Below are 17,947 nucleotides of genomic sequence, written 5' to 3'. Positions count from 1 at the left end.
CCTCCCGCTGCCCCCCCATGCGCACGCGCACCGCCCGCGCCCCGCGGCCTCCTGGGAGTTGTAGTTCCCTGCAGGAGGGCTGGGAGGTGGTCGGGACTTACTCCCCCTCCACCGTCGCTTGCTTTCGGACTCGTTCTTCCCCCTACAAACCCTTGAGAGGAATAGCTGTTGCCCTGCGGAAAGGCCTTCTACCTGCAGCTTGCCGCCCCCGGAGCAGGTGGGCCGCGTTGCCTCGCGGAGCGCGGGGTACCACGTGTGGCGGCGGCGGGCGAGGGGCGGCCGGCGGGAGCGACGGGCGCCTGGGCCCCTCGAGCAGTTTTGCCTCCTCCCGCGCTGGGCTCCCATTTGCTCCTCTCCGCGCCGCTCTCACGTCGCCTTTGCTCATTGGGTGCCGCGGCTGTGCCGAGTCCCGCCTGCCCTTCCCGCCGGGCCGCCCTGAGGAGCCGGGATCCGACTGCGCCGTCCCGGTGGGGGCCGCTGGCCGAGGGCATCCGGGCGGCACCCGGGGTGGGAGCGGGGGCTGCGATACCCTTGCTGATTCAAAACTGCGAGTGACTTTCCAAATTACCCAAAGCTTTTGGTTTCAAAACCAGCAGAAAGGGGGAGAGGGTGCTGGCTGGGTGCTCAGCAGCTCTCACAGAAAGAAATGTGGTGGCGACGGACACACGTATCCTGCAGAATCGTCTGAGTTGGACGGGACCAAGAAGGATCCTCGAATCCAACTTTTCAGTGAATAGTCCATAGAGGGATGCTAAGTCAGCAGTCACCTGTGGGTAATAACCACACAGACCAAACAAACGCTCGACAATGAGCGTTTTGCCGTCACTTGCAGTGTTGTGGCTTGGGTTGGAAGGTATCCTCACCTGCCAGCGTCAGTCCCTGCTGTGGGCCTGAGCCCGTGTCCTTTGTTTCTGTTGCAGATGGTGACCAGAGTGTGATCATGGCAGCTGAGGCTTACAGCCACTCTGAAGGGGCCCTTCTCTCTTCATCAGCAGGCTTAGTCCTTACTCATTTGAATGACTCTGATACGCTAAGCAGATCCTTACCCTGTGGCAACAAAAGCAGGAGAAGTCGTCTCTCTGGGCTCTGTCAGCTTGGAGCATCGCTGCCTGGTGAGCACACTGTTGTGGGACTGAGTTCCCATGAAGCCTTCAGGCAGTTTCAGATCTTCCCCTTCCTCAAAGGCAGAAGTAACAGCAATAAGTATCTGCCAGATGGACTTACTCAGTAAACACCTGAGCCATGGATTACTGCAGTCTGGGAGAGCTTATAGGGAAAACATTACTAGATAGATGGTCACAAAACCTTTGAAAATTGTAGTACAAGCACTTGGCAGCCTAAAACATTGGTGTGGGCACAGATATTTCAATGTCATATACTGTGAACAGTTAATTAAGTGGCTTCCAACTAATGCAATTTTTAATAAGGGCTTGAGCTCTTACTGCAGTTATTTAATGACTGTTTCATTTTTAATTTGAGCTATTTCAAACCATTTTAAATACTGCTAAGTGAAAAATAGAAGTTAACTACTCTGGTTAAAACTTATGAATGTTGACAAGTTGTATGGACTAAGTTTATGTGTTCCATATTCAAAAAGATAAATTTATTAGAATAGTTTATGTTTTCTTTAGTTTAATTGATTTTATTTTCTTGTAGTTTCTTTAAAAATCTAGAAGTATGTATTTTGTGATTACTTGACAGTTGCTTCAGTTGACAGCTTTTTTTTTCTTTAATTCATTCCTCTGACACTGTTGTTGCAGCAACATTGCTGACCTTTATCTTTTCACAGGGGAGAAGTGGAGCTCTTACTGTTTGTCTTCTCTGACAGCTCGTAACATTTGTACCAGCAAAACTGGTAACTCACAGGCTCAGTGGGATTCTGCCTCTCTTTCTGCTTCCATTGGAAGTTCTGCTTCTTGCTCCTTTTTACACACCCCAGCTGTGGAGGAGTCCAGCCAGCACCTCCCAGCTGCTGCACGCAACCCCAACCAAGCCATCTTCACCGTGGATGCCAGCACAACAGAGGTATTTGCAGCAGAACCTGCAGCACTAAGCTCCCCATAACTGGTGCAGGTTGTGTGATAGCAGGCTAAAATGACTGTTCTTCTCTTGTGTACCTGCAGGGTAATCAGAGTGTCATGAAGGCATTTTGTAGTCTGCTCCAGCTCAGTAGTGTTCTCAAGACAGAGTTTATTTCCATTGCAGGTTGCAGTTAGCAAAATACACAGAATAATAGCAGAAGCAAGGATGTATTGAGTCTTTTTTTCAAGCAGGTCAGGGAGGTTGTGAACTCCCCATTCCTGGAAATGTTCTAGGCCGGGTTGGATAAGGCTGGGAACAGCCAGGGCTAGAGGAAGGTGTCCCTGCCCATAGCAGGGGGGTGGAAGTGGATAGTCTTTAAGGTCCTGTCCAACCCAAACCATTCTGTGATTCAATGCTTCTATAAGATTGCAGCTGTGAAGTGACACGAGGGAAGAAAGAAAGAGCAGAATGTGCCTCAGGCCTTCTCTCTGTAAAGTACGAACCCTGAAATGTGTTTGCAGTGGCACAGGATTTCTTTATCTGCCCCAGTAAACTTCCCATTTACTTTGGGAGGGAAAGAATTTCTCTCTTCCTGACCTGAGAGGAATCTAGAATTGGGTCCTGAAAACTCTAAAGAGCTGTGCCATTTTTTTAGCTTGATCTGATGGCTTTAAAGACACTGAGTCCTGACTTGCTCCATTGCACAGGCTCCAGTGTGCCAGTGACAGGTGTGATCACTGCACACCTTTGAGTTTGGATGCAATTTTGTGGCTTGCCTGGGTTTTGCTTGCAAATGCAACTTTGTAGCTTTGCCTCCATGGATGTCACTGTTTACAGTTAAAAGAAAGCAGGAAACCTAAAAGGAAAGCAACGTCTCAAAACCTCTTAACCAAAAAGATGTGTGGGCAAGGGATGTCCTAGAATAAAAATCTATAATGAACTCAGAATTGTAAAAAAACATTTTGTTTCCACCAAGAGAAAGGGATAAGACATTAAAGCAACAATCTGAGGAGACGATGAGGTCTTAAAAAAACATACAGCTTTTATTCTTTGTTCAGGATTGGTTTTTTCTGTTCTTTTCTAGATCCTAGTGGCCAATGACCGAGCTTGCAAGTTGCTTGGGTGCAGTAGTCAGGAACTCATTGGTCAAAAGCTGTCCCACTTGATATCCAAATCTGATCAAGAGGCATGGGAAGCAGTGGGTGAGGAGTACCTAGAAACTTCTGAATGTTCAACAGTGGTTTCAGGAACTGTGGTATGTGAAATGTTCAAGGAAATATTCTCTACCACATAAAGTAGTTTCCTAGGCTTTGGTTTGGGATTTATTTTTTTTTTTCACATTTTCCATATAATTTCCTGATTAATTAATTAATCTCTGTGGTCATTTGGCAATTATGTCATTTGCAGGATTGTGTGGTTTAAAAGTTTACAGATGTGGGAATTCAAAGGGCAGAAGATGCTTTAAGGGGACACCCATGAGAACCTTGCAGCTGTCAATACACTGTAGTCACTGTGACTTGACCAAATCAGAATTTAAAGGATATTAGATTTTAAAAAAATTGCTTAACAGGGAAAAAATCTATTGTGGAAATACCCCATTGTCTGGTCCTTAAAAATATATTATAAATTATCTTAATTTGGATTGTTCATATTATAAAGGTTGAAGACATTGAAATACTATGAAATGTCTGTGCCAAAACACCATAGTTAGTGCAAAAGAGTGGAACTGATATTTTGCCTAGAACGGGGTTATTTATAAGAGAACTGCATGAGAAAATCTCCACATTATTTTCTTTTGCTGCTGTTGTGAGTTGTCACTAGAGAACCCTTGGAAAATGAGCTCATATTCTTTCTGGTGCAGTTTTTGAACTGAAATTGTCAGTATCTCCAGAGCCTTATCTTCCTGAATCCTCAGCTGGATATGGGGTGGGGACAAAGATCTAAGTTTGATTCAGTGAAACCTGAGATTAAAATTAAATGTCTGACAGAGGCACTTATTCTAAGCTGTTCCAAATACTTTATAGGAGTCACTGTGTAAGTCATAAACCCATTCTGTCAAGATCATAAAAATCATAAAAGGCTTGGGATGAGCCTTGCAGGCTGTAAGATACATAAACATTTTCTGATCTGAGAAAAATCTCCTCCCATAAGAAATTAAAATGCTGTTTTTGCAGCTGAAAGTAAGGACTGTGTTACTAATGTTCATTTAGCCCCATGGGACATCCCTTAAATAAGACACCTCTGAGAGGCATTTCACACTAAATGCAAGGCGTTAGAGTATTATATTTATTATTCTGAAGTCTTTATGCCTTTAGACTTCCTGAGGCAGGGAGAGACGGTACCAAAGTAACAACATTTTGTGTATTATTTTCAGACATTTCGATCTCTGCATTAAAACTGTTTGTTGCCATAAAATACTAGTAAGTAGTTAATAAATTGTGTTTTTCTAATAATGATAAGGAGGTATCTTGACTCAGCATCTTACTTCTGTTTGAAATACATTCTAAGTAAGCATTCATTCTAAGTCTTAGTAAGTCCTGTCTCCATTTCTGAATCTGGTGGGAAGGTGGATGTTGTTGGCCACCTCAATGAGAAGATCCCTGTCTCAGTCTGGTTGAGGCAGATAAGAAGCAAGGACACCCAGCGTTGTGTGGTTGTGCTGGAACCAGTGGAAAGATTTTCAGCTTGTGTTTCCTTCACGGTTGACGTAAGTGTTTTCCTAACAATCCAACAAGATTGCAGTTTGTGAGAGTTTGTGTGTGAGTGGAAGGTGTCTGAAAGGGAGCAGGCACAGGTTGCTGTTTGTGAGCATGGAGTATGTCCATGGTAGGGCCTGAAACCAGGGCTGTGCATGCAGGACCTGTGCACGGATCTCTGGTGTGGATCTCCTTGACCTGTTTGACAACCCACACAGAAATACACTCTCTCTCCTCAGGGGACAGCTTATCCTTGAACAGTGTCATTTTGGCAGGGGGTTGGTACTTTGGGGTATGGATGCCCTTGTGAAAGGATCATCTGGCTGAGGAACAGTTGTGTGGAGCCCTGGACACCTCTGCCTCTCCTGGGCAAAGGGCAGGCTCCCTGCACAGTGATATGGCAATATTGTTTTATGCTGTGTCTGCTTTTACTGAGTGAGTTATGTCCACCAAAGGACTGCAGAATGAAATTTCCTGCCATTGCTTAGGTAACTGCAGAAACCATTGTCAAAGCATTGAGTGGACTGTGGCTAAGATGTTAAAATTTTAACAGTCCTGTAAATTTTCCTCCCCAGGGAAAAATTACATCATGTGACCTCCTTTATGCTCATCTCCATGGCTACCCAACATTGGAAGCAGTAGTTGGACTCCACATAAAGGACCTGATTCCTTCTGTGCAGATTCCTCCTCTAGGAAAAAAAATCCCAAAGGTACAGTATGAGCACCAACCTCATTCTTCCATAGCCTTCCCATTTGAAGTGCCTGCTGTTTTCCCTCCTTGCATAACAGAAGAAAGCCTTTTAAGAGAGAAGCCTGATGCCCCTGGAAAAGGGCTGCCTTTTTGTGGAGCTGCTATCTGAAGAGTTCCTAACTAGATATGAGACCATGCCCTGACCTCTTACTGGAATCTGTCCTGGTGAAAGACAGTTTTCTCCAATCCTAGCTTTGTAAGACACTGTGCTCTTTCTGTAAGCTCTTTAAGATTCCTTTGAATTCTTTAGCCCATTTCAATCATGTCTGTCTGAGGAGTGAAAGAATACCCAGGTCTTGCAAATGCCATGAGAGTGGCCAGATAGGGAGTAGAAGGAGGCCTTCTTATGAATGCCTAATTTGTTGAAAAGCTGCTTCATAGAGTGGTCTTCATCTCCAGGATATTTATTTAGTAGGTCAACACTGGATTCCAAATCCTTAGAAAAACAGATGTTCATTTTGATATTCACAAGATTGGTTCCTTTTCTTTTCCTGCTCCTTCTTTCCTGTGTAATTTTAATGCAATAAACCCAAAACATTTGGTTAGTTAGGGGTTTTCTCTTTGAGTTTTTTTTTTGGTTGGTTTTTTTTTTTTTGCTTTAATTTAGAACCTCAGGATCCAGCGAGCTGCAGGCAGATCCAGAGAGGGCACCATGTTTCCTCTCAGTTTAAAGCTGGAAGTCAGCCACCTGGAGGAGGAGCAAGCAGCAGTACAGAAAGATGAGATTCCACAGACAGAAGGCTCCCTCCCAGGCTATCAGTACTCTGCTACAGTTGTGGTTTTCTCCACCATCAGTGGTCTTATCACTGTCCAGTCAGATGGAACCATCTGTGGCATCATGGATAGTTTTGCTATAATGCTCTTTGGCTATGAGAAGAAAGATCTGCTGGGAAAGGTAAGTTCATATCCTCCCAGAAGACTGACACATGTGGCAGCATATCCACTGGAATTGTGAAGCTGTTTTACACTCCTTACCATCACAAAACCCCTGTGTTCCACATGTTCAGTGGGTGAGGTGTGGGATGACATGTAAATTCCTGTGCTGGAATTGCTGAGACCTGCAGTGCTGAGGAGCTGCTATGGATTTCAAGTAGCCCAAAGCACAGTTCTGTGTTCTGCACTGGTCATGTGGAACACTTTTCCCTGGCTGTCCATGAGAATCAGGTCCACAGACATGGATTGTCAACATTTGCCCCGATCCTGTAAGAGTTGGCTTAGCTTTATAAGGTTTCATTCTTTGTTTTAGAACATTACATTCCTGATCCCTGGTTTCTATAACAACATGGAAAGAAGCAGTGGCTGTTCTGTGCCCTTACCTCCTCTGGGTGATTTCACAGGGACAGAAGGTGAGTGCCTGGTGTCAGTGCCTGCCATACATCTGGCTCTGGCTGCTGTAACCAAGGGGAAACGAGCAGAGACAAGAGGTTCACCTGCAAACATGAGAACGTTCTTCATAAAAGCAGTGCCCCTCCATGCAGTTTTTAAATCAGGTTTCCACTATAACCTCAGGTAAAGAGAACTGTTCACCTAAGACTGAGCTTCTCTCTTTGTTGCCAAGAAGATAAAACTAAATATCCAATTTGGAAATTACAGTCAGAATAGAAAATGCTTTGTACTTAACAAGCACTTTCTCTCCCTCCCCTGCTAGGACCCTGTGGTATTTTAAAATGTGTAAAATATAGCTTTTGTGACAATATTGCAGCAGAGCTGTAGCTACTTAGGATTAATATTTTAAGGGGAAAATTTAATATTATGATTTGGCTTGTGCTGCTGACTAATATTCAATGTTATGGTTGCTGTATTTCAATCAGAGAGGCATGGCATATTCCTCTGATGCAATTTGCATCAGAATTTATCAAAAATTTACTTCTCTGAACACAGCACCAATAAACAGAGGCAAAGAAGCCTCATGTTTCCATATCTGTCTTTTCCAGCTAGCTCTGCCCAGCACAGAGAACACCAGCCCGTTCATGCTTTCATCTGTATCACATTTTAGACAGGTTTTGTCTCCTTTTCCCCTCTATTTTCTTTTTCTTTTTGCTTAGATATGCACATCTGAATGGTGCTGAAACCAGTGAACCCCACTGGAACAAAGAAGAGTTAGTGACAGTGTACAATTTCTTAGGTAATTCTTTGGTGAAATGATTCCCCTAATCTAGGAGTAGTTCAGTTCTTCAGTGAGGAAGCATTGTTGGCACTCAGCCATTACTAATTAAAGGATTGTTCTAGATTTACATCTAGATTTGTTCACTCATTATCTTCTGCAATAATAATACTAGGTTTACTTCATCTTCCAAACTCATGTTTTTCTTCTGATTTGTTGTCACTGGGAAAGAAAGGACTTAATCTTCTCTTTCAAACATGTTTAGACTCTTTTTATCTTACAGCTTCAGTGAGTTACATAAATCCAGTCCAAACCTTTTCATTATATGGATTTGGAATGGGCTGTATATGTGTGGTTTGGGTTTGGTTTTGTTGGTTTTTTTTTGAATGCTGCTGGTATATGATCATTTTCATTTCAGTCTTTTTACATTATTGGCACTTTTTTTAGGCCTCTGAACTTCAATTCAAGTAGCTAAGGCATGATACCAGTATCTGCCCAAGAGCTTTGCTAGAAAAGCAAATTTTGGCAGCCCTAAAACATACAGATTCCTGCATGTGCTGATTTCTCAAAGTAGAGTGGAATGCTTGTATTTTGACTGTTTTGCCTCAGTCAAGCCTTTTATACTCAATTCCTTAGGGAAAAGACAGACCAAGGCAGTTCCAAGTTTATTTGTAATCACTGTAGCCTCTGAAGCCTAAACATAAAAGTTTAAATTGGTGTGGTTTTGTTTCCTATTTGGTACAGAGAGCAGTTTCTTGGCTCCATCTTTAGCACACCTTCTGTCAAGAGATGAAGAGCAGAAACTGGAGCAACAACACAAAGATGACAAATTAATACATGATGAGAATAAACAAAAGAATGGGACCAGTTTCTTTTCTCCTCCCTCACCTCCTGAAGCAACATCCACCCCCACTAATAGGTAGGCATTTCACAGACTGCATTTTCACCTGGGAAAATGAAGAGTTGTGATGGCAGTCACCAGCAAAAGCTGATTTTTTCACCTGTTTGATAAGGGAAGGTGTAGCAAGGGCCTTCCACGCTTTGCTGTCTGTAGAATCTGAGTGCTGTTTGCAAGACAAGCTGAGCTGTCCCTGCCTTAGGTTTTTATTTATATCTGCACAACCTACCATTGTAAAGTTACAGAAATTCCAGCCCTAAAGGGGACCAAATGTTTCATCCAGACTAAGGAAGGTAATTAGGCTCTATCTTCACTAATCATAAGTAGTGGATGTTTATCTCCTTCCAGCTGGTGTTGCACTGAAATCAGGTTACCTGGGGGGAATTCTGAGTGTTATTCCTTCTGGTGCTTGGCATAAGTGGTCAGGTCATCCATTAAAACAGGATAATGCATTACTGAAGTCCAGCTATTTTTTCTTGTGCATTTCCAGGTCTTTTTCCTGTTACAAGGTTAGAAATTCTGTAGAAGTATGTATCTAATGCACATGGCTTACCTTAAGTCAAATTTTAGGCCTTCCACATTAACAATTCTAGCCTTCAGTTAGTATTGACTATCCATTTTAAGGTACAGAGTATGACAGCACAGCTCTTGCTGCTTTTCAGAGCAGCTGATAGTGTCATTTGTTGTGCTCTGGTTTATATCTCTCCTATCATACTTGTAAGTAAGTAAGGATTGTAAGTGCTCTGCTACATTGCTTTTCTATGCTGCATTTTTATTAATAGAAATCTTTGCAAAATACCTTGTGCCATGGTTTTCAGTAAACCCTGATGGATGGAGACATCCATTTCCTGTTCCAGATGAGGGAACTTGTTTTCAGGACTGGAAGCATCCTGCTGATATGCTAAGGCCTGAACAGCAGGCCTAAGCACCAAATTGCCTTGCAAGATGAATCTTGAGCATGATGCTATTAATGCCATCAAGGTTCTTTAGTTAAAAATAGATGATCAAAACATTTATATTAGTTGTTCTTAATGCCAAACCTGCTGTTGTAGAGATGTTTGTATAACTTTGTGTAAGATAGGTTAAGAAATTGTCCCAACAGATATCCCTAGAGGCTTGTTAGCAGAATATTTTGCACAAAACCCTCCCAGCCCTGGCCCTGGCTGGAAGAGGGCCATTAGAACCAGATGTTTTCTGCTCAAAAAGGTGAACAAGTCATTTGGGCCTATAAAGCTGGTCCCCTTTTTTGGGTGAACTTGGAGACCTCACCATCAAGTAATGATTTATTTTTATTTTATTTTGCTTATTTTTGCTTGTTGCTGAAGCTGAGTGAGGAATAAGCTTATTGTTTTATCAGATGTAACCCTTTACTTCTGTGTTGCCTCAATATTAATAGTTAAATAAGACCATTCTTTCCATTGGTGTCTGTGCCCACCCCATCCCCCCCATCAACTGGCAAAACACCTTCCATGCTGTATTAGGTGCTTTTTTTCTGCTGGTAAATGGTTTATGATCTATATTTAGAAATTAAGCTAGAGAAGGAAATTATCCATAGGGAAAAAGTGCCATTTGAGTGTACTTGCTGTTCTTTGGTAGATTTGCCAGGATTTTGGATGCCTGTGCGAACAGCTTTCTGCCTTTTGCTTTTAAACTTGAAATAAAACTATTGGTCCAGGTTTTAAATAGTGACTATATTTAAATGGGTATTATACAGTAGGATGGTTTTCTTATTTTGTAATCATGATGTCACTGATAACCTTGAGTATTTGTACTGAGGACAGCCTTGCTACAGATGGGCTCCCAGCCCACCAGAGAGCCTTATCCCAAAAGCTGGCTTGACACAATCAGAGCAGTGGCACAGTATAGAACAGTGGAAACTTCAGGATCAAATAATTCTCAAAAGATGTTCTCTGCAAGGCTCTCTCTCACATCATCTTACTCAGGACAGTGGGATTTAGGTCAGAACTTGGAGATTCCAGAGAGAAGCAGTCATAGTGCAGTATCTCCTGCAGTAACTATTGCCAGGTTGCCTGTTTGTTCCAGACTAGAAGACAATCTGAAGGCATCATCCTGTGACCCAGTGAAGCCTTCTGAAGTTACTTGTAATTCACCTGGAACACCGACAGTGGATGAGCCATGGCCTGGAGCAGCACTGAACTGCAGACAAGACTTTAAAAGCCACATAGTTCCAGGGCAGGTGTCAAAAACAAACTCGATGTGTGATGCAAAACATTCCAGCCTCGAGCACATTGGTGTTGACAACTGTCTGCTAAATGATCCTTCCACCTTCTTTGCATGTGAAAGAAATACTCTCTGTGATGTTTGCTCAGGAAATGAAACAGGCTGCAGTGCTTCTGCATCAGGAGCTGCCAGAACCTCTGAAGATGTGAAAAAATCTGAATGGAACTGTATTTGCTCTGGTCTTGAGGTACTGGGACTGAATACCAAGGGGAACTCAACTGTCAAGGGGAACTCAGACAGTTCTTTAGGTGCTACTGCAGTTGTTGCAGGAGGATGTTGCTCTGATGCAGCAGACTCCAATATGCCAATTGAGACAAATGATGCCTTTTCCACTCATCAAGGAAAGCAGCTACTGAGTGGTGTTGCCACAGAAGCTGATTCTGGATGGCTAGTCACCAGAAGGCATTTACAAAACTCTGAGGAATCCTCCAAAGCATTTCCTGACAAACCTGAAACCCTTGCAGAAACTGTGGGGGACAACTCCAACAGAAATCCCCTGAAAAGCAAAGGTAGGCCTGAAGAACACTGTCAGTTCCTCAGGCAGCAAAATATGGAGATCAAAGTAACATCAACCCCAGTGAAACAAGAAGGCAGGCTAAATCCAGCAGCTCCTTTGACCTGGGGGATTCTGGAAGGCAGCTACATCGGGAATTGCTGCCACAGAGATGGTTCACAATTCAGTAAGTGAAACCTTGTCTCCTTCCCCAACTCATATGAGGGTGCTCCTTTTCACCCACACTTTTGCAGAATGCAGACGTTTCTGGTTAGAAGTTCACAGTTGGAGAGGAAGGAAGAAGCATCTAGAAGAAAAAAATGGTATTTAAGTTTACCCAGAGGGTATTAGAAAAGGAGGTAGTATAAAATACAAAGTTGGTAGGAAATTAATCCCCACTGAGAAGTCAGAAATACTCTCAAAACACAATTAAAAAGTGTGAACCTGAGAACTTTTTCTGAACAGAAAATACAAACTCCACTGTAAAACTGTAAATTGCATTAAAATTGTATAATGGAATTTATTTCATTCACTCCTTCAGCTGCGTTCAGTGGCTTGTTGAATATGTAATCTAGAATAATAGTGTGAAATGAATAAATCACAATTGGACACTGACAAGTCTCTGCTGGAGGTGGGATCTCTGGAGGTAGCTGATAGGTACCTCTAGAATAGCTGTGCTGCTGTCAGCCCCTCTGATGATTCTTTACTGAGCAGGTGTTCCCCAAATTCAGAACTTTTTGTCAAGAGCTCAGAATCTTCTCCTAAAACCTCCTCGGTCTTGTTCAACACTACAGCTACATTCTACCATTTTAATTTTCTCTCCTGTTTCTACAGGCATACTCTTCGAGGTGAAATGTGCAGAACTGCAGGATCCCACTGTACTTTTCTGTGTCTGGGTGGTGAAAGAGCTTTCACAGAGCCAAAAGGAAGCTGTAGTTAAGACTCAGCATTTGCTTGCCAGCCTAGGAAACTCTCCCCAGTCTGTTGCTGATCTTTCTACTAAAAGTCTTGGAGAAGTAAGAAATCCTACCTTTGAATATTGAGTGTTTCTCTCCTTGTTTGACTGTAAAGATGAAGCTAAAGTCAAGAAGTTTTTCAAATTAATGACATGAATTGGTGGAGTGGATGTTGCTGTTTCTTTTTTTCCCTATTTTTTAATATATTAGGACAAAATCTCAGTTGCTATTTTGTAACGCTTCTGGTGTGGGGCTTCCTTTAGTTGCCTTTCCAGCCTGAAAAATGCAGTTTCAAACAGCAGGATACTCAAGTAGTGCAGTTCTCACTACCAGAACCAAAGATTCCTCCTTTCATCTATTCTTGCATGTCTGTATATTTTTTTAAGTATTTATTAATTTTATAAATGTGATTCTGTGGCTGGTCATTTTTTGCTGCTATTGTAACCTGCATATCTGTACTTAGGCCATCAGATCAACTTCACTTTTTGACAACTCCCGAAGAGCTGAAGATCTTGAAGGATTAAGAGCATGTGAAGGAGAATATGCAAAAAATTACAGCACTCTCAATCTTATTGGCAAAGGCTCTTTTGGCTTTGTCTGGAGTGCCAGGAGCAAGAAGGATCACCAGGAGGTGAAGTATTTCTTGTAGTTCTATTGCAATAATAATTTAGGATGAAAACTAAAAGGTTAGAGCATTCATATCCTGTTAACATTACATTGTCAAAAGCTTCTTTTTGTTAGTTTGGTGTTTTGCTTTGTTTAAACAGAAATCTGTAGTAATGGAAACAGGATAGCAAAACATTTGCATTGATGTTGTGCATAAATGTTACCTGAGACAACAGGTGCAGAATGGGTTAATAAACTAATGAATGCAGCTAATGGAACCTGTTGAAAGAAGTAGACAATAATCTTAACAGAACTATGGGTTTTAGTCTTGTGTTACTAAAGATAATAGCAAACATCAAGATTTTTATTGTGCTGTGACTCAAGAATGAGGAGTAGACATGTTGAGATTATGGCACCTCCTCTTTTTCAGAAGTATTTTGGGTGCTGAGAGGGCAAGTTCTGGTGTTTCCCTTGCATGGATCTTCAGTGCTCATTTCCCTCCACTGCACCCATGTGCTGTAACTGGTTGATAAGACAGCTGGCTTGTCAAAGCCTTTGGAATTCAGAGCAGCAATAAATATCTTTCATTTATGTGTATGATTTTGGACTAAATTAATTTAAACATTTCAATATACTATAAGCTATTCACATAGGGTTACTTCCATGCCTTTAGTAATAGGAGGCACTAACAGATTTCCTGGAAATTGACTTACCTGACACTCAAAGCCATGCTTTGGCAGGTGATGCTGAATGCTGTTGTCTATGTAGGTTGTTGTAAAGTTCATCTGGAAGGAGAGGGTGCTGGAGGACTGCTGGGTAGATGATCCTGACCTGGGGAGGGTCACTCAAGAAATTGCAATCCTGCAGAAGCTGAAGCACCCCAGTATCATTAAGGTACAGTGGCTCAGAGTTGATGCAGTTTGGGTGTTTCTTTTCAGGAGTGAAATGTCCTGTACCAAATCTGTCTTCTCAGGAAAGAAAGTAACCTGTTCATCCTGCTTTGTTTTGGAGGGTGTGTGACAGCAGACTGTTGCTTGCTTCCAGACTTTTACCCCAAACTGTTCTGAAGATGTGATTCTTAACAGAAAAAAAGTGATTTCAAGATAAGATGCATATCTTGGAAGTGTGATGTCTGAACATGTACTAGTTCAGCAAATAATCTGGGCACATCTTATTTTATACTCTGTTTTGAGGTTGTTGGTTTTGGAGAGGGTTTTTTTTTTTGTCGGTTTTTTTCCTTCAGAAAGAGAATTCCTCTCGGATTTAATTCTGCTTGCAGTTTTAATTCTGTACTCATTTCAAGAAACATTTGTGCTCAATGAAATGAGACTTTAAAGATTATAATATACACCAGTTAAATCTCCAAGAGGAGAGCAGTGTTTGTTAAAAAAAAAAAAAAGGTACTTTTTTGAGGACGAAGCACATGATTAAACAGGTCTTTTATTTATAGGTGCTGGATGTATTTGAAAATGAATGCTTCTTCCAACTGGTGATGGAGAAGCATGGATCTGGTCTGGACCTCTTTGCATTTATTGATAATCAGCCCAACTTGGATGAGCCATTAGCAAGTTATATATTCAGACAGGTGAGAGAAGAATTGCTGCATGCAGGTGAGAATTGGTTAATGTAAGAAGCAGGATTCTGTGTCACTTAATACTGGCTAATCAACTGGCAGACTGAATTGGAGTTGTGCTCAATATTTCCTCACCATTCTGTAGGGCTGATTGAAATGCTGCCTCCTGAAACCTTGTTAAGGTTTACTTAGGAACAACAAAGCCTTTCCAGGACCTTACTGCCTGTGAGGGTTTCCTGTGGAGCCATGGCCCCTCAGCTGTTACCAGGACAGCACGCAGCCCCTGTCACCCAGATGCCATTCATGTTGCAGTCACATTTCCTCTGAGGAAGGAGGAAAACTCACAGAAGCTGCCCCAAGCCTACAAAAGGCCACATTTTCACTTACTTCAGTGCTTAGTTTAGACTGGTTACAGGAGTAAAGGGCTCTGCCCTTTAAATCAAGACATTATCTTGGATTTTAGGTGGCATATTGCACAGTAACTCAGGGTAGTTTCCTCTGAGTCAGGAGCTTGCCTGAGGGCTAAATTGCCCTTTGTTTAGTGAGCTAACCACAGCAGCATGCCCCAAGTAATTTCCCCTGGAGAGTTTTGGAGTAAATTCCTTGCTCTAGGGTGTGCAGGAATTGCTGTGGTAACCCCCCCACACCTTTGCTGTGCCCACCCTGCCCTCAGCTGGGGTGCTGATGGAAGATGAAAGCCAAAGGTGTCTCTTCAGCCTTGTGATGGATCAGCCCTATCCTTAACCTAGCCTGGGGTTTGTAAGGCTGAATTATTCCCTCATATCTGCACTGCATTTCTCTGCAGAGGCAGATTTGTATTATAAATAGAAACTTTTCTCCCTCAGCCATCTGCTTTTCTTGTTAAAAACATTGTAGGAGTCAGGATCGTCTCCAAGGTGATATCATTCTCATGTTATCCTTAATTATGGCATTAAAGCATGAATCGTGCAGGGAAAAGAATGGAGTTTAGGAGTGATTATGTTATTTATACCAAACTTGGTTCTTAAATGCTTCGTCATCCTGCAGCATGGAAGGCACACACCAATATCCTTCTGGAGAAACCAAAGGACCCTCCAAATGAAGCTGGGATAAAAATAGGGTAACTTGCAGGATTGTAGCAGTGAGCTCCAATGCTCACAATCACATCCTGACTGCAGAATCCCCTCCTCCTGCACATCTGTGAGGTGAAAGCATCAAAGGCTCTTTAAAGTGTCTCTTCCAAGAGCACTGCAGCAATGATGACAGGCAGGCCTGGGGCCATTTCCAGTTACCATAGTTGGGATGTGTATCTTGTTTAGGTAGTGTCAAAACAAACCAAAATGTGACTCACCATGTTGATGATGCCACATCAACTATCCAGGGACTCTGTGTAGTAACACCTAGCTCTGTCTGTCTCTTCCAGCTTGTATCAGCTGTTGGGTATCTCCACTGTAGGAACATCCTTCACAGAGATATCAAGGATGAAAATATTGTCATTGCTGAAGATTTCACAATTAAGTTAGTGGACTTTGGTTCGGCTGCCTACCTGGAACCTGGGAAATTATTTTATACCTTCTGTGGGACAATTGAATACTGCTCACCAGAAGTGCTGTCTGGCAAACCGTATGTCACCCTCTGAAAAGTCATTTTTATGCCATCACACCAAAAAAAACCCATGTGGGCAGGGCTGGAACAGAGAAGCCAAGCTGCTGTGCCATTGGAACGCTGCTAGAGTATCCAACCACAGGAAACTGCAGCAAGATTTAAGGCACTGCAGTGGCAGAAATCACTGTGAAGGTTTTTGCATACAAAGTAGGGCAATCTAGTGACAGAAGTCAAGTTCTAAAAGCTTGAATATGTACTAAGTTGTTTCTAAATCTGTTGTCAGGCTTTCTCTAGCAACAGCTGCTCTTTCAGAGAGGTGGAGTAAGAAAGTATTGCTGTTGATAGCACCTTCTTGCATGTCTGTGCTTTGTATCCTCCCACTCTCATCTTCTCTATTCTTTTTTCTACATGCTTCCCTCTGTTTTTGCAGTTTGGTCCTTGTTGATCTCCCCACTGATTTTTGTACTCCTTGGGACTCAAGGATTCTTGTCTTGCTGCTGTTTTGGATGTGCTACTTAAATCTTGGCTCTTTTCCCTCTTCTTTCCCTCTCCAAGAGCTCTGTACCTAGCAGCTGGTGCTCTCATAGCTGCTCCACAAGGAAGCCTCCCCAGCACAGGGGTGGCACTGCTGTGATTGTACATGCCTGGATGGATCTTGCTCCTGCTTCACAGCTGTTTCCATGGATCCTTCAGGCAGCTTCTCCTAAAGGAGTGGGGGGAAAAGCAATGCAAGGAGGAGAGGAAGTTCCTGCTGGGAATGAGATGAAAGGTGAAGCAAGCAGCTCTACCCTGGGTGTTCCACCTCTTACTGTGTGAAGGAACTAGCATTAGCATGTTTTCTCAGATGGAATTGAGATGGTTAATAGTTTTTTCCAAATAACTTTTGTTTTGAAAGGGCTGGGAGGATGTTTTTGCTCTTCCAGTTAAATATTTACTTCACAGTTTTGGCTGATGATGAAGAAGGTGGAGGGGTAAGTTCTTGTCACCAGCTTACATATGTGGAAGTCTGGGTGCATGTTACACATACTCATCAACAGAAACTGGTTAGCTGTTCTATGGTTGGTTTTATTTCCTGGAGAAGGATAAAGGTCCTCAAACACATGAGGACCTTTTTAGAATTCTCACAAACTTCCTATGTTAAAATAAAAATTGGAAACAAGGGCTGTCAATGCCCTTTTTTTCTTTGCACTTTCTTTAGCTTATAGCTATATACTTGCAATTTGAATTATCTCTGCACAGGTACCATGGCCCTGAGCTGGAGATGTGGTCGCTTGGCATCACCCTTTACACTCTGGTGCTTGGGGAGAATCCCTTCTGTGAGCTGGAGGAGGCCTTGGCAGCTGTCCTGAGTCCTCCTCACCCTGTGTCAGAAGGTGAGTTCTTCCCATTTGCTTTTCAAAAGGAGCAGATCTCTTGGGAAAGTATAAGCAGTGTTTTTTCACCCAAAATAAAGGGGAAGACTGAAAAAATGCTCCTTAATGTGTTCTGTGATGATTTGGAAAGCTGCTCAGTGCAGCAGAGTTCGGGAGATCTCTCATTCCCAACCTGCCTGAGCCATCTTCTGCTGTTTCTGCCCAGGTCTCATGGATCTCATGGCCGGGCTCCTGCACCCTGTTCCAGAGCAGCGCATGACTCTGGCCACACTGGCACAGGACCCTTGGCTGCGACAACCAGTGAACCTGGCAGATTATACCTGGGAAGAGGTGTTTGCCTCTGCTGAGCCAGCTCAGACCTCAGGATAAAGGCTTCTTCATCTATGGATGACTTAGAAAAGTCTGAGCTCTGTTAGCAGGATAGGTCCCATTGGAAGGTTACCTGCTGGTACCCACATAGTCTCAGTTTATCGATGTTCTTACCCAGGGCATGTTTCAAAGATGTGAGGCAAAGATTTTAATGTTTTTTTAAAATTGTTCATAACTTGGAAAGTATTTTTATTGCCTGGTTTTACTTTTTATATGTAGTTTATATCTGTTTCTGGAAAGTGAATGAATAAATGAATGATTACATGTCTGTTGGTTTTCTG

At 42.6% G+C, this 17,947-nt stretch overlaps 1 protein-coding gene across 2 annotated transcripts; it reads left to right on the top strand.

Annotated features, from left to right (window-relative positions):
* Positions 1-69: 69 nt before the first annotated feature.
* Positions 70-17,921, top strand: PASK (PAS domain containing serine/threonine kinase). 2 transcript variants are annotated; one of them, XM_058843790.1, is made up of 17 exons: positions 70-217; positions 921-1,112; positions 1,790-2,025; positions 3,107-3,277; positions 4,589-4,729; positions 5,294-5,428; positions 6,077-6,364; positions 6,716-6,815; positions 8,318-8,492; positions 10,497-11,392; positions 12,040-12,221; positions 12,625-12,792; positions 13,536-13,661; positions 14,218-14,352; positions 15,743-15,942; positions 17,164-17,297; positions 17,503-17,921. In XM_058843790.1, the coding sequence occupies exons 2-17, from the start codon at positions 941-943 to the stop codon at positions 17,664-17,666; spliced, it is 3,423 nt and encodes a 1,140-aa protein (XP_058699773.1). In that variant the 5' UTR covers positions 70-217; positions 921-940; the 3' UTR covers positions 17,667-17,921. The 2 variants fall into 2 exon arrangements, 1 of the variants encoding a protein (XP_058699773.1); XR_009278096.1 differs by lacking the exon at positions 17,503-17,921 and having other exon boundaries at positions 15,743-16,693; positions 17,164-17,259.
* The last annotated feature ends 26 nt before the right edge of the window (positions 17,922-17,947 follow it).

The sequence above is a fragment of the Poecile atricapillus genome, chromosome 8 (assembly GCF_030490865.1).
Source record: "Poecile atricapillus isolate bPoeAtr1 chromosome 8, bPoeAtr1.hap1, whole genome shotgun sequence".
Taxonomy (NCBI): domain Eukaryota; kingdom Metazoa; phylum Chordata; class Aves; order Passeriformes; family Paridae; genus Poecile; species Poecile atricapillus.
The sequence above is the reverse complement of the archived record's forward strand: the minus strand, read 5'-3'. Positions and strand labels throughout refer to the sequence as shown.

Coding starts and splice junctions, on each gene's coding strand:
- PASK (XM_058843790.1), top strand. CDS start 941: ATGGCAGCTGAGGCTTACAGCCACTCTGAAGGGGCCCTTCTCTCTTCA. Junction 5,429..6,076: donor TAGGAAAAAAAATCCCAAAG/GTACAGTATGAG, acceptor GCTTTAATTTAG/AACCTCAGGATCCAGCGAGC. Junction 12,222..12,624: donor CTACTAAAAGTCTTGGAGAA/GTAAGAAATCCT, acceptor ATCTGTACTTAG/GCCATCAGATCAACTTCACT.